Source organism: Salvelinus alpinus, chromosome 3 (genome assembly GCF_045679555.1).
Source record: "Salvelinus alpinus chromosome 3, SLU_Salpinus.1, whole genome shotgun sequence".
In the NCBI taxonomy this organism is placed as follows: domain Eukaryota; kingdom Metazoa; phylum Chordata; class Actinopteri; order Salmoniformes; family Salmonidae; genus Salvelinus; species Salvelinus alpinus.
Window position 1 is genome coordinate 84013984 of NC_092088.1, and position 16178 is coordinate 84030161.

Sequence of the window (16178 nt, forward strand, 5' to 3'; positions counted from 1 at the left end):
TCTATTTAGGTGAATTAAGGTGAGTTTCAGTCGTCGATTTTCTTGAAAACGATTCCTGTCGTTAGCTAAAAATGTATAATAAAGGGCGGTAATAATTGATAGTTAGCTGGCTAACTAGTTAACGTTATTATACATTTTGATTTTCAGCCAATGTAGTTCACTTACAGTGTTAACTTACAGTGTACTATATATACAACGCACACTTGCCAGCTAGCTAACGTTATATGTAGAATCAAATGGACTTTTAACGATGTATGGGTCAGTTATCTAAGGTTATATGTAGAATCAAATTGACATTTAACGCTGTATGGGCTCTACTGTAAGCAGCGTAGCTATGTGGTCCACTGTGTTGCTGTCAACAAGTAACATGTGTGTGAATAACCTCTCTTAATGAAAGGAAGAATGGATAACGATCACACCCTTGCTTTCCGCTGGGAGCCCTCTGGTGCCCATCTGAAGAGGCTGCCAGGGTTGCCAGGACCATCCAGGAGGAACAGTGTACAGGTGTAGTCTGGGTGCTGAAGCCACGACAAGTGAAGGAGAAGAAAAGGCTTGTGTGGTAGCCAGAGAGGGTGACCCAGATGATAGCTGACTGGTGGACAGTGAGAGTGCCATCCAGTTCGGCAAATACCGTGGTCAAACCTTCAAGTGGCTGCTAAGCCACGATGTAGGCTATGCCTTCATGGTCTTGGCTTCTCACCAGCAAGAGAGGGAGATGGGGGACACAGACATGTCTCCTGAAATGGTCAACAAGGACCGGTTTCACTGGTACTCTTTTCCTTAAATAGTTGTAATTTCTTAAAAAATGACATAAACATGAAATCAGTCAATCACAATACAATTTATCAAATGTTCCCAACCATCCGGACAGGTATACCAACCTGTTTCCTGAGGTCCAGAGGGCAGTGGAGGAATGCAGGGTACGGGATTGGACCTTGCCCCCCCGATCTGACCAGGAGGACTCGCGCCTTGTTGGCTTTGAGAACCACAAGTCCCTTACCTACAAAGAGCTTTATGAGGCCAAAGACAAGGAGAGGAAGAGGTATAGTGACCTTACATTCTAACTACCATTGTTAAGATCTCTTTAAGCCACTTTCTGGCCTGTTTGGGACTTGTTTTTTCCTTTATCTCAATAAAGTTTACTGTAGCTTGTCTTGTCTTGCAACCATTCCAACCTGTATTTCAGTCTGCATCAGTTTGCTTGGCCTATACCTTGCTTGTAGATGTCTACCCGCTATATATCTGTCGTTTGTAGCTTTTAAATGTAGATTGAGTTTAACCTAGATTCCTAATCTCTACCAACACTGATCATAACTAAACCAAAATGCATTGGTTGTTAACATGTTTTGAAGCTGAAGCTCTATTCTAGTTTAAATTATTTCACTTATTTCTCTGAAATATTTTGTGAGACTAACTCCTGTGCTCCTGTAGCAGTTCCTACTGCTCCCACCCCCACCGCACCCCCTGCTGTACTAGCTCCTACTGCTCCCACCCCCACCGCACCCCCTGCTGTACTAGCTCCTACTGCTCCCACCCCCACCGCACCCCCTGCTGTACTAGCTCCTACTGCTCCCACCCCCACCGCACCCCCTGCTGTACTAGCTCCTACTGCTCCCACCCCCACCGCACCCCCTGCTGTACTAGCTCCTACTGCTCCCACCCCCACCGCACCCCCTGCTGTACTAGCTCCTACTGCCCCTCAGCCACAGTCAACCTCCCAGCCAACAGCTGGACCAGTTCAGCCTGCTGCTGACGCTCAGGTAAATGTCTCATCTCACCTATGACTTGGCTATTTCATTTCACTTTTGGTTGTGTGGGGATGGAAAAGCAATGTATTGATTCTCTGCTCTGTAGCAGGTCTGAGGAATGTAAGCAGATCCTCCCAAAGGAGCAGCAAGAGTGGGTCAGTCTGGCCAATTTCACAAAGGACAAGCAGCTCAAATGTGTCCTGAAAAGCCAGCTCGAGCTGTGGTACTCCCCTCCTCTGCCTCTTAACATCATCCATCAGCCTCCAGCTTCTCCCACCGCCTACTTCCTCCGGCCGTTCTGCCTCTGGATGCCCTACCGCCTTTGGGCCTTTAAGTTTGTTTGCACCCAGCCACAGTGCAAGCGTTAAAAGCTCAGGCTGTGGGGTGTACAAGACGGTCTGGAGGGAGCTTGACGTGGATGACTGGTATTATATGGGGACAGAATACCTGGAGTGCCGCATCTGTAAGAGGAAGCTAGCAGGATGGTCGCTGGATGTCTTGAACCAGCTGGACGCAAGTCATCGCTCTAAGTTCCCAGCCATCTTGACTTACAGGTTAGTAATTCACACCCCTGAAAATCAAAGCTCTTGTTCACTTTGAGGAAAAACAGAAAAAAGTATAGTGTAAGAAAGTAGGTTCTTGTCAACACTGAGGTTTTGATGTTTCAAAGCCCAATTGAAATGTTATTTAGCTCTTTGATCTGAATGTCTGACCGATGATCTCTTATCAGGAACTGTCCAAACAAAGCAAAGTGTTTCAAAGTCACCCTTTCGCCGTGCCCCTCCTTCCCTTATCAAAGTGTTTCTAGAACCCCCCCTCCACACACTCCTCACCCTCTTCTCCTCTTTTTGACCCAATCGTCTCTGTTTATTAGGCTGTCCTGTGACCTGAAGGTGGTCAGGCTGATGAGAGAGAGGACACTGGGGAACAGTGTGACCAGGCTGTACAATCAGCTGAGGGAGCAGCACAGCCTGACCTGGATGAGTCGGACCCTGGACTACCTGTCCGTCTGTGACCACTTTGTAGTCCCAGGTGCAGCACCGCTGAGGGTAACACCTCCTCCTCCCTTTTTGGATGTGCCCTCAGCCCAGTGGCTGCTGACTGTCCACGGCTACGACGTTCTGTTCCAGCTGGAGGACTTCAAGGCCAGAGTCACCTCCACCTTTGGGTCCATCCTGAAGATGGATTCAACCAAGAAGGTGATTTAAGATGTTTTGACCAGAAATAATACTAGTTAGAGACAATCAAATTAATAATAAATTATTATGACTTATTTTATAATGTCTTAATAAATGTATTGTAGTCGTGAAACTTAGTGTCCACTCACATGACTGTGTGTTTGTCTGTCTGTGTTTGTTTGACGGCCCTCAGGTGACCAAGAAACTAGCTGGGGCAGCACAAGGGACAGCAGCGTGGGCCACAAACATGGGCAATGAGTACGGCCAGGTGCTCATTACGGTCCTCACTGACAGCGAAGGAGAGGGCCTGCTCCACATGGCAGCTGGCCTCCAGCAGCGCTACAGCAGAGCTGGAGTGGCACCTCCCAAGCTGCTCTATGTCGACCGGGACTGCTGCGCCCTGATGGGAAAGGGGAAGACGGCAGCCATGTTCAGCCAGTGGGATGAGCTCATCGTCCGGCTGGATGTGTGGCACCTCATCCGTCGTTTTGCTCGGGGAGTGACCACAGAGAGCCATCCTCTGTATGCTCTCTTTTTGCAGCGGCTCACCTCCTGCAAGTTGGTGTGGTGTGCAGATGATGTGGAGCGCCTGCGGGAGGCCAAGCGAGGGGAACTCAAGGAGAGCCACATCACGGGGCTCAGCGATGCACTGGTGATGAAAAGAATCAGCTCGAAGGAGATGGCTCGGCACTGTCGTCGCCGCACGAGCGGGGCGGAGGAGACCGAGCGTCTCATCGGGGAGCAGACACCATGGGCATCCGGCTCCTGGACCGTGACAGAATGCAGGCCATCTGGCAGACCCAGAGACAACACCTGGTCTGCATTCAGGACCCCCCTGGTGTCAGCATCTACACCAACAAGGATGTGACCAAGGGAGGGGTCATCCTGCCTGTGTTGCGCTGCTCATGTGGGTCTACCTCCCTGGAATCTTTCCACCTCCACCGCTTCATTCCTGATATGTTAAATGTAAAGCTGGGTCATGTTGTTCCGTCATGTTGTGTGTTAACAACTGTGTGCATGTGAGGAGTTCTTATTTCTTGTTGTTGTCATTTATAGGAACAAGTACGTGTGCCGAGCACTTTCAGACCTACCTCCTTGAAGGGTTGGTTGGGTGGAATGAGGACCGTGCCGAAGCTGCAGGGGAGGGAGGGAGGGAGGGGGGGGGGACAAAAGCAGACCCTGCACCGCTATGATGGTGTAGCCCAGTACACCATCAATGAGCTGAGGCAGAAGCTCATGGGCTGCAGTCTTGTGAAGGATCACACAAGGCCTGCAAAGTACACTGGTATGTATTTATAAATTGTACAATTATACACACACACTAAAACATGTGCGGTTCTGTTTATGTACTACTCCCTTTTTTGTTGTCTCTCTGTTTAAGGGGAACTCATTGGGGTCGAGTATCTCTTCTCCCAGACAGATGTTGTTGACCAGAAGCTGGAGTCCAACCTCGGTAAGGACCCGGATGTCCCAGACGGGACACCTGATTCTCTGATCCACCTCTACGCAGACGACATCATTCTGTATACTTCTGGCCCTTCTTTGGAAACTGTGTTAATTAACCTCCAGACGAACTCTCCTTCCATGGCCTCCAACTGCTCTAAAATGCAAGTAAAACTAAATGCATGTTCTTCAACCGATCGCTGCCCGTACCTGCCCGCCCATCCAGCATCACTACTCTGGACGGTTCTGACTTAGAATATGTGAACAACTACAAATACCTAGGTGTCTGGTTAGACTGCAAATTCCTCTTCCAGCTCACATTAAGCATCTCTAATCCAAATTTAAATCTAGAATCGGCTTCTTTTTTCGCAACAAAGCATCCTTCACTCATGCTGCCAAACATACCCTCGTAAAACTGACTATCCTACCGATCCTCGACTTCGGCGATGTCATCTACAAAATAGCCTCTGCATCCAATTTGTTGAGTAGTCTATCACAGTGCCATCTGTTTTGTCAGCAAAGCCCCATATACTACCCACCACTGCGACCTGTACACTCTCGTTGGCTGGCCCTCGCTTCGTACTCGTCGCCAAGCCCACTGGCTCCAGGTCAACTATAAGTCTTTGCTAGGTAAAGCCCCGCCTTATCTCAGCTCACTGGTCACGATAGCAGCACCCACCCGTAGCACGCGCTCCAGCAGGCATATCTCACTGGTCACCCCCAAAGCCAATTTGGCCGCCTTTCCTTCCAGTTCTCTGCTACCAATGACTGGAACGAACTACAAAAATCACTGAAGCTGGAGACTCATATCTCCCTCACTAGCTTTAAGCACCAGCTGTCAGAGCAGCTCACAGATCACTGCACCTGTACATAGCCCATCTGTAAATAGCCCATCCAACTACCTCATCCCCATACTGTATTTATTTATTTATTTTGCTCCTTTGCACCCCAGTATCTCTACTTGCACATCCATCTTCTGCACATCTATCACGCCAGTGTTTACTTGAAATATTGTAATAATTTCGCCACCATGGCCTATTTATTGCCTTACCTCCCTTATCTTACCTCATTTGCACACACTGTATATAGACTTTTTCTATTGTGTTTTTGACTGTATGTTTGTTTATCCCATGTGTAACTGTGTTGTTGTATGTGTCGAACTGCTTTGCTTTATCTTGGCCAGGTCGCAGTTGTAAATGAGAACTTGTTCTCAACTAGCCTCCCTGGTCAAATAAAGGTGAAATAAAAAAAATATTTGAGGGAGGAGGACGACCTGGGAGCGCTTGAGGAGGAGGATGACCCCACCATCTCCTTGCACGCGCTCAATGACAGTCTCCCACCAGTCCCTCCACTCAGGAAGGCCACTCCACCGCCCACTGAGCCCACTCAACCCATCCCAGGTACCTGTCATCACACCCCCTGATGACACTACGGAGGAGGTGGACACTGCACCCGCTGCCAGTCAGGACACAGAGGATGACTTAAGTGCCTATCCACATCCTAAACAGCTCACGTTGCTTAAGTTTCCTTCCATTCATTAACTATTAATCTGACTAGTAATCCAACCCTTCCCCATGACTCTTCTATTTCCAGGAGTACATAGGACCTGATGGGGTTAGTGGATACCAGCACGTGGTCCTCCTGGCCAAGAGTCTGCTGAGGCTGCTGGAGGGGCCATGGATCTCTAATAGGCACATAGAGGAGATCATGGCTCTCTGGGGAAATCTTCCAGAGAGAGACAAGGCGGCAGTCTCCTAACCCGAGAGGTTCCGGGACCGAGTCCTGCAGGGGCGCTTCAACAATTCAAAGAGCTCAACCGTGAAGGGGGAAGAGAGTATGAAGCGGTACGTACTGCACATTGTTCTAAACTCACCACACACATAAAACCATGAGTGTATTTCTCATTAACGTGATGTTTCCTTTGGTTAACTTAATCTACCTTCAGCTACCTGCTTGGGCAAGGCTCTGGACCTGCTCAGTGGCCCAACACCAGCAGGATAGTAGAGGCCATTTTTGTTAGGCTGTGCCACAAACATCCTGCTGGCAAGATGGTGCTTGGAAACCGGGTCAACAGGTGGGCTGCCATCCTGGGGGACTACAGGAGAATCAGGATCATGGTGCTGGGCAGCCCAAACTTGAATACCGACACAAGGCTGCAACTGTTTGAGGTCAACAAGTTGACCTTGACACAGTGGTAAGTTTTTTATATTTTGGTATGTTGTATGTGTAGTTCACTGGTTGACAGTGTTGGAGAGAGTGACCCTGCTCCAGACCTGGGACAGCATGACTGCAGAGAGGGAGGAGTCAGGCCTCTTCCACACTGCAGTCAGGAGCACATCACCGCTGCCAGCCCCATCAACCAGCAGCACCTACCAGCTGCCAGAGGACAGAACCGGTGGTCCAAGGTGGCTTAGCAGTTCAGACGTCTTTTTCTGTTCCGTATTGTTCGTGTCCTGTATATATATATATTTACACCTTTCTTCGCATATCTTTTATCTATTTTATTATCCAAGAACTCAACTACAAAAGCTTTCCTGCAAAAGCTTTCCTGCAACCCGCTTCACCAATTACAAAAAGTATTATTTACCTCAATCTGAAAATCCATCGTGGAAGCTAGCCAGGGGCTAATTCAGAAGCTAGCCTGAAAGCTAACCAGAAGCTACTCCGATAGCTAGCCAGAAGCTAATCTGTAGCTGCCCCGAAATTAGCCGGTTTGCTGGCTAGCGTTGGTGTTTCAGCTGCCCACGTTTAGTGGTCATCAGCTATTCCTTTAGCTCGATAATCTACCGGCACTTTTGTGCAACGCGACTCGGACCGGAGCATTCCGGGACTCTTTTTCTCTCAGTTTCCCCGGATTCCAGCCGCAGGCTCTGGACACTTGCACCTTGATTTCGCAGCTAGCTAGCTGCAAACCGTGTGACTATTGGCTTACGTCGACCCCGGAGCAAACTCAAATCATTCTGGAGCTAGCCAGCTGAGGAGTTCCATCACCATCCGGACCCGTTTCTTTTGTTGCTGCTGCAGATACGGAACCCCACCGGGCCTTCACGACTGACTGCCGCGACTGACTGCCGACGTTATCTGCCCGAGGGATTTATCCAACTGGCACCTCCGTCCCGACGTTACCTGAACGCTCATCTGAGGCCCGCTAATCGTTAGCTGTCTTATCGGCTGCTATTTGAACAAGTATATCGGACAACTATTATTATTATTATTATTTATTTATTTTATTTTTTCCTTGGGTCACTATATCTATTTTGCCAATTTGGATTGATCCCCTCTACCACACGGAACCCCACTACACGGAACCCCACTAACCTACCGACGGAAACGCACGAGGTATCTACAAACAGACCTCCATCCTATGCTGCTACCGATAGCCATATACCCGGCCAGCTGTCTGGATCGCCACGACCCCAACCAACCTCTACTCACTGGACCCTTATTGATCACTCGATTAGCATGCCTCTCCTTAATGTAAATATGCCTTGTCCATTGCTGTTCTGGTTAGTGTTTATTGGCTTATTTCACTGTAGAGATTCTAGCCCTGCTCTCTATACCATATCCAACCTCTCAGTTCCACCACCCACATATGCGATGACATCACCTGGTTTCAATGATGTTTCTAGAGACAATATCTCTCTCATCATCACTCAATACCTAGGTTTACCTCCACTGTATTCACATCCTACCATACCTTTGTCTGTACATTATTCCTTTAAACTATTTTATCGCCCCCAGAAACCTCCTTTTACTCTCTGCTCTAGTAGCTCTAGGCGACCAATTCTCATAGCTTTTAGCCGTACCCTTATCCTACTCCTCCTCTGTTCCTCTGGTGATGTAGAGGTGAATCCAGGCCCTGCAGTACCTGGCTCCACTCCTATTCCCCAGGCGCTCTCTTTTGATGACTTCTGTAACCGTAATAGCCTTGGCTTCATGCATGTTAACATTAGAAGCCTCCTCCCTAAGTTTGTTTTGTTCACTGCTTTAGCACACTCTGCCAACCCGGATGTTTTAGCCGTGTCTGAATCCTGGCTTAGAAAGACCACCAAAAATTCAGACATTTTCATCCCCAATTACAAGATTTTCAGACAAGATAGAACGGCCAAAGGGGGCGGTGTTGCAATCTACTGCAAAGACTGCCTGCAGAGTTCTGTTATACTATCCAGGTCTGTTCCCAAACAATTTGAACTTCTACTTTTAAAAATCCACCTCTCTAAAAACAAGTCTCTCACCGTTGCCGCCTGCTATAGACCACCCTCTGCCCCCAGCTGTGCTCTGGACACTATATGTGAACTGATTGCCCCCCATCTATCTTCAGAGCTCGTGCTGCTAGGCGACCTAAATTTGAACATGCTCAACACCCCAGCCACCCTACAATCTAAGCTTGATGCCCTCAATCTCACACAAATTATCAATGAACCTACCAGGTACCACCCCAATTCCGTAAACACGGGTACCCTCATAGATATCATCCTAACAAACTTGCCCTCCAAATACACCTCTGCTGTTTTCAACCAAGATCTCAGCGATCACTGCCCCATTGCCTGCATCCGTAATGGGTCAGCGGTCAAACGACCTCCACTCATCACTGTCAAACGCTCCCTGAAACACTTCAGCGAGCAGGCCTTTCTAATCGACCTGGCCGGGGTATCCTGGAAGGATATTGATCTCATCCCGTCAGTAGAGGATGCCTGGTCATTTTTTAAAAATGCCTTCCTCACCATCTTGAATAAGCATGCCCCATTCAAGAAATTTAGAACCAGGAACAGATATAGCCCTTGGTTCTCTCCTGACCTGACTGCCCTTAACCAACAGAAAAACATCCTATGGCGTTCTGCATTAGCATCGAACAGCCCCCGTGATATGCAACTTTTCAGGGAAGCCAGAAACCAATATACACAGGCAGTTAGAACAGCCAAGGCTAGCTTTTTCAAGCAGAAATTTGCTTCCTGCAACACAAATTCAAAAAAGTTCTGGGACACCGTAAAGTCCATGGAGAATAAGAACACCTCCTCCCAGCTTCCAACCGCTCTGAAGATAGGAAACACTGTCACCACCGACAAATCCACTATAATTGAGAATTTCAATAAGCATTTTTCTACGGCTGGCCATGCTTTCCACCTGGCTACCCCTACCCCGGACAACAGCACTGCCCTCCCCTCTGCTACTCGCCCAAGCCTTCCCCATTTCTCTTTCTCCCAAATACAGTCAGCTGATGTTCTAAATGAGCTGCAAAATCTGGACCCTTACAAATCAGCCGGGCTAGATAATCTGGACCCTTTCTTTCTAAAACTATCTGCTGAAATTGTTGCCACCCCTATTACTAGCCTCTTCAACCTCTCTTTCGTGTCGTCTGAGATCCCCAAAGATTGGAAAGCAGCTGCGGTTATCCCCCTCTTCAAAGGGGGGGACACCCTTGACCCTAACTGCTACAGACCTATATCTATCCTACCCTGCCTTTCTAAGGTCTTCGAAAGCCAAGTCAACAAACAGATTACCGACCATTTCGAATCCCACCACACCTTCTCCGCAATGCAATCTGGTTTCAGAGCTGGTCATGGGTGCACCTCAGCCACGCTCAAGGTCATAAACGATATCGTAACCGCCATCGATAGGAAACAATACTGTGCAGCCGTATTCATTGACCTGGCCAAGGCCTTTGACTCTGTCAATCACCACATCCTCATTGGCAGACTCGACAGCCTTGGTTTCTCTAATGATTGCCTCGCCTGGTTCACCAACTACTTCTCTGATCGAGTTCAGTGTGTCAAATCGGAGGGTCTGTTGTCCGGGCCTCTGGCAGTCTCTATGGGGGTGCCACAGGGTTCAATTCTTGGACCGACTCTCTTCTCTGTTTACATCAATGATGTCGCTCTTGCTGCTGGTGATTCTCTGATCCACCTCTACGCAGACGACACTATTCTGTATACTTCTGGCCCTTCTTTTGACACTGTGTTAACAACCCTCCAGGCGAGCTTCAATGCCATACAACTCTCCTTCCGTGGCCTCCAACTGCTCTTAAATACAAGTAAAACCAAATGCATGCTCTTCAACCGATCGCTGCCTGCTCCTGCCCGCCTGTCCAACATCACTACTTTGGACGGCTCTGACTTAGAATATGTGGACAACTACAAATACCTAGGTGTCTGGTTAGACTGTAAACTCTCCTTCCAGACTCACATCAAACATCTCCAATCCAAAGTCAAATCTAGAATTGGCTTCCTATTCCGCAACAAAGCATCCTTTACTCATGCTGCCAAACATACCCTTGTAAAACTGACCATCCTACCAATCCTCGACTTCGGTGATGTCATTTACAAAATAGCCTCCAAAACCCTACTCAATAAATTGGATGCAGTCTATCACAGTGCCATCCGTTTTGTCACCAAAGCCCCATATACTACCCACCACTGCGACCTGTACACTCTCGTTGGCTGGCCCTCGCTTCATACTCGTCGCCAAACCCACTGGTTCCAGGTCATCTACAAGACCCTGCTAGGTAAAGTCCCCCCTTATCTCAGCTCGCTGGTCACCATAGCAGCACCTACCTGTAGCACGCGCTCCAGCAGGTATATCTCTCTAGTCACCCCCAAAACCAATTCTTCATTTGGCTGCCTCTCCTTCCAGTTCTCTGCTGCCAATGACTGGAATGAACTACAAAAATCCCTGAAACTGGAAACACTTATCTCCCTCACTAGCTTTAAGCACCAGCTGTCAGAGCAGCTCATAGATTACTGCACCTGTACATAACCCATCTACAATTTAGCCCAAACAACTACCTCTTTACCTACTGTATTTATTTATTAATTTATTTTGCTCCTTTGCACCCCATTATTTCTGTCTCTACTTTGCACTTTCTTCCACTGCAAACCAACCATTCCAGTGTTTTTTTTAGTTTTTATTTTACTTGCTGTTGTACTCACTTCGCCTCCATGGCCTTTTATATTTTTATTTATTTATACATATATTTGTTTGCCTTCACCTCCCTTATCTCACCTCACTTGCTCACATTGTATATAGACTTATTTTTTTTTTCACTGTATTATTGACTATATGTTTGTTTTACTCCATGTGTAACTATGTGTTGTTGTATGTGTCGAACTGCTTTGCTTTATCTTGGCCAGGTCGCAATTGTAAATGAGAACGTGTTCTCAACTAGCCTCCCTGGTCAAATAAAGGTGAAATAAAAATAAAAATAAATAAAATAAAAAAGAACGGGGCAGGCTACACAGTGTGGCAGAGCAGCCACTAGTCAGCCACTGCCACCTCTACCGCCACCCAGTCTGCCTATCACCTCCCTCCCTATAACTCCAGTCTCCCAAGACCTGCCCTCGACCTCCACTCCTCTTCCCCCTCCTGCTGGTGGACCCAAGGTCTCCAGGACCACCAAATGGAGGAAGAGATTGGAGTCTGGGACTAAAGTCAGAGCGCATAAGCCATACGAAGGACATAACTGCTCTAAATGTGGCAAGCCTAAAACTTCTGAATTTGGACACAGTATGTATGGTACTGTGCAATTCTGTGCCACTACCTCTGGCAGCCAAACTGTGGAGGAGTGGCTGGCACTCATGAGGTCCCAGCATGGTGCTAGCCAGGGCCAGTAAACTCTGACTGGTGTGTACATTTTGAAGTAGTTTTTGTACATATGTTATTTCTTGTTTATTTTTTACGACATTCATTGTTAATCTCTTGTACATTTAGCTCATTTTAAATCACCTTAACTTGTACAGTAGGTGTAGGGGACATCATACTGGGTTGGTGCACACATGACATTCCCTGTGAAATAAATAATAATTGAATGAAAGCACTTTTTCTCCCTTGAAATTCATTTTTATTTATTGATTAGTTTATTGATTAGTTAATCTTACAAAAAGAAACAATTCAAACAATAAATAATCAATACAACTTGTTAATGAAAAGAAAACAATAAATTACCCAAAAAATGAATGTGTTCGTTTAAAATAAACTTTCGTTAAAGTAACAAATGTTTAAATATAGGAATATATTGTGTTCATTAAGACACTAATGCCTGTTTGTCCTTCTGTAGACAAGAAACCGATACCAGCTCCAACCGGAAGGTTGTCCCCCCTCCCCCACACCTGAAATTCAGCAGTCCATGTTGGCCCCCAGTTCTGAACAGACCCCCCCCCCCCCCAAAGGTGAGTTCTCTTAAATTCACATTTGTGTGTTTGACTATAGCAATTTCCCTTTGTGTAATGTGTTATAATAAGCCACTACGTGTGTTCCTCTGTAGACAAGAACCTGAAGCCAGCTCCATCCAGAAGCAACAAGGGGGTCAGGAGGACAGCTAAGCGGCGCCTACCAACAAGCAAACCCCCTAATGCTAGAGTTGCTGCCGCTTCCACCCTCATAAAGGCCTCCCCCTGACCAGGTCCACCGATTTGAGGAGGAGAGATGCGAAGGCTGGTAATGGACCTGTGAGGAAGAGGAGGTTACCTGTTGCTTTCCGCTGTAAGATATGTGTCAAGCCTGAAATAAAATAATTTGGCCACAGCCAGTACAGGGGAGAGCACTTCTGTAAGGCAGCAGGGGGAGGCAAAACTGCTGTGGAAAAGGAAAAGGAACCACCAGCTTTCATATGTTCTCATGTTCTGAGCAAGGAACTTAAAAGTTAGCTTTTTTATATGGCACATATTACACTTTTACTTTCTTCTCCAACACTTGTGTGGGTTGTAGACTCCGTCTCATGCTACCACTAGAGTGAAAGCACCGCCAGCATTCAAAAGTGACCAAAACATCAGCCAGGAAGCATAGGAACTGAGAAGTGGTCTGTGGTCACCACCTGCAGAACCACTCCTTTATTGGGGGTGTCTTGCTAATTGCCAATAATTTCCACCTGTTGTCTATTCCATTTGCACAACAGCATGTGAAATTTTTTGTAAATCAGTGTTGCTTCCTAAGTGGACAGTTTGATTTCACAGAAGTGTGATTGACTTGGAGTTACATTGTGTTGTTTAAGTGTTCCCTTTATTTTTTTGAGCAGTGTACATCTCTACACTTAGCAAAAGAGTACCATCTGCACTGCTATTTTAGTTCATCTCAATCTCATAATATTAATATCAAATATCAAATTCTCATCGTTGACTTCATGTACTTGTTTTCTGTATAGTTGTCTAATGTTGGTGGGGAATATTATTCTGTTTTAATGTTACTCCTGAATCACTGATAAATAAAATAGTTATTCTTGTGTGTATTTTTAACCGAGCTGAGATTTATTTTGAAGTGCAAAGTGTAGGAATACAGTTGAAGTCAGTCATTGACACAGACATGGTGGCGTAGCAGCAAGCATGCTTTTAGACCTTTATTCAAGTAGTATTTTACTGGGTGACTTTTGCTTGAGTCATTTTCTATTTAGGTATCTTTACTTTTACTCAAGTAGGATATCCTTCCTCTGACACCGCCTAGTATATAGCTCCTGGATGGCAGGAAGCTTGGCCCCAGTGACGTACTGGCTCTGTCAGTGACCATCGGGTTCTTGGTCACCACCCTGACCAAGGCCTTTCTCCCCCGTTTGCTCAGTTAGGTCAGCTCTAGGAAGAGTCTTGGTGGTTCTAAACTTCGTCCATTTAAGAATGATGGAGGCCACTGTGTTCTTGGGGACCTTCAATGCTGCAGAAATGTTTTGGTATCCTTCCCCAGATCTGTGCCTCGACACAATTCTGTCTCGGACCTCTTTGGACAATTCCTTCAACCTCATGGCTTGGGTTTTGCTCTGACATGCACTGTCAACTGTGGGACCTTATATAGACAGGTGTGTGCCTTTCCAAGTCATGTCCAGTCAAATAATTTTGTCCCTTTCCCCCTCATAACTTAGCCTACTGTTTATTTTTTATAAATTAGCAAAGATGTCTAAAAAAACGTTTTTGATTTGTCATTATGGGGGGAAATTATTTATTCAATTTTAGAATTAGGCTGTAATGTAACAAAATTTGGAAAACGTCAAGGGGTCTGAATACATTCCGAAGGCACTGTACACATCTCAATGGCATATTACATCATTTATGCAGCAGCATACAATATATTTTTGGACTCACCTTGTGCTATGCTCACTTGAACAGGAAGGTGGTGCTGCGGTCCTTGTGGGCACATTTTGTACATTTTTTGTCATCAAAGTCTGGCATTCTCTGGATTGATGGTGCTTTCAAGACAACTGGGAACTCAGGGGGGAAAAACAAGGTTGAATCATGATGTCAGTGATCTTCAGGTCAGAGCTCTAGAAAGAGGACCGAGTTCCCGACATGGAATTCTGAGTTGGATGACCGTTCAAAACGTATTTTCCCAGTCTGAGCTCTTTTATCTGAGTTCGCAGTTGTGTTGAACTCACTGAAGTCTGAGATTACCCAGTTCCGAGTTTCCAGTTGTTTTGTACACGGCAGAAGTCATGCTGGTTTGACACCATGGCCAATGTTTTCAACCTTTTCTGGCCCACGGTGTTGACTGTTTTATCTTTTTAAGCTTGGAAAAAATACCCTTTCTTAGGGATTGGCATCCCGCTACCGGGACACCTGTCGACAACATCTGGTGAAATTGGAGGGCGCGCAATTCAAATAAATAATCGTAATATTAAACATTCATGAACATACAAGTATCTTATGTAATTTAAAAGCTTAAATTCTTGTTAATCTAACTGCGTTGGCCGATTTACAATAGGCTTTACAGCGAAAGCATACCATGCGATTGTCTGAGGACGGCGCCCCACAACATATTTTTCAACCAGCACAGGCTACACAAATAGCGATTAAATGAATCACTTACTTTTGAATATCTTCTTTTGTTTGCAATTCCAAGGGTCCCAGCTACAACATGGTCGTTTTGTTAGATAAAATCCTTCTTTATATCCCAAAAAGTCAGTTTAGTTGGCGCCATTGATTTCAGTAATCCACTCGTTCAACATGCAGCCAAAGGAGTCCAAAAAGCTACCGCTAAACTTTGTCCAAACAAGTCAAATGACGTTTCTATTAATCCTCAGGTACCCTAAAATGTATATAAACTATAATATTTCATACGGAAAGTAGTATGTTCAATAGGAAAGTAGAATTAGTAAGTGCGCGTTGTGCTCTCTTCACCAAAACTCCAAATTCTTGCAATTGCAAGCTGGGAGCCGGAATTACATAGGACCCATAGCTTTCCATTGTCAAAGCCTAGGACCTAAAAATTAAAAGAATTCTGGTTAGTTTTTCGCCTGCCATATCAATTCTGTGTTCATTCAAAGTGTTTTCTAACCAATGCTGCCAATTATATGCATATACTGGCTTCTGGGCCTGAGTAAAAGGCAGTTTACTTTGGGCACGTCAGTCAGGCGGAAATTCAGGAAACAAGACCCTATCCCAGAGAGGTTAAATCAAATCCAAATCAAATTTGATTTGTCACATGTGCTGAATACAACAGGTGTAGACCTTACCGTGAAATGCTTACTTACAAGCCCTTAACCAACAATGCAGTTTTAAGAATAATATGTACTAAATAAAATAAAGTCAAAAAATAAAAGTGCAACAATAAAATCACAATAACGAGGCTATATACAGGGGGTACCGGTACGGAGTCAATGTGGGGAGATACAGGTTAGTTGAGGTAATACATGTACATGTAGGTAGGGGTAAAGTGACTGCATAGATATTAAACAGTGACTTGGACCACACACCCACACCACTGAATAGCATGCTAGTGACTGCTTTGCAACGCTTACAGTTAGCCACTGATTCCTACCAAACCACTTTGTTGAATTTACAATTGTGTAATGTTGATATCCAATGGCCGATGAGCACCGGTAAGTTTAAAAAAAAAA

General features: G+C 45.9%; 1 protein-coding gene and 1 long non-coding RNA gene across 2 annotated transcripts; both read left to right on the forward strand.

Moving 5' to 3' along the window:
- The first annotated feature begins 1646 nt into the window (after nucleotides 1-1646).
- Nucleotides 1647-4071, forward strand: LOC139569766 (uncharacterized). The gene is made up of 5 exons (XM_071391138.1): nucleotides 1647-1760; nucleotides 1855-2302; nucleotides 2623-2947; nucleotides 3120-3833; nucleotides 3983-4071. The coding sequence occupies exons 2-4, from the start codon at nucleotides 2181-2183 to the stop codon at nucleotides 3792-3794; spliced, it is 1122 nt and encodes a 373-aa protein (XP_071247239.1). The 5' UTR covers nucleotides 1647-1760; nucleotides 1855-2180; the 3' UTR covers nucleotides 3795-3833; nucleotides 3983-4071.
- Nucleotides 4072-4097: 26 nt separating this feature from the next.
- Nucleotides 4098-12520, forward strand: LOC139571463 (uncharacterized). The gene is made up of 4 exons (XR_011674302.1): nucleotides 4098-4211; nucleotides 4308-6213; nucleotides 6315-6563; nucleotides 12420-12520. It is a non-coding gene; the product is annotated as an uncharacterized lncRNA (long non-coding RNA).
- Nucleotides 12521-16178: the final 3658 nt, after the last annotated feature.

Coding starts and splice junctions, on each gene's coding strand:
- LOC139569766 (XM_071391138.1), top strand. CDS start 2,181: ATGGGGACAGAATACCTGGAGTGCCGCATCTGTAAGAGGAAGCTAGCA. Junction 2,303..2,622: donor CCAGCCATCTTGACTTACAG/GTTAGTAATTCA, acceptor TCTGTTTATTAG/GCTGTCCTGTGACCTGAAGG. Junction 2,948..3,119: donor AGATGGATTCAACCAAGAAG/GTGATTTAAGAT, acceptor GACGGCCCTCAG/GTGACCAAGAAACTAGCTGG.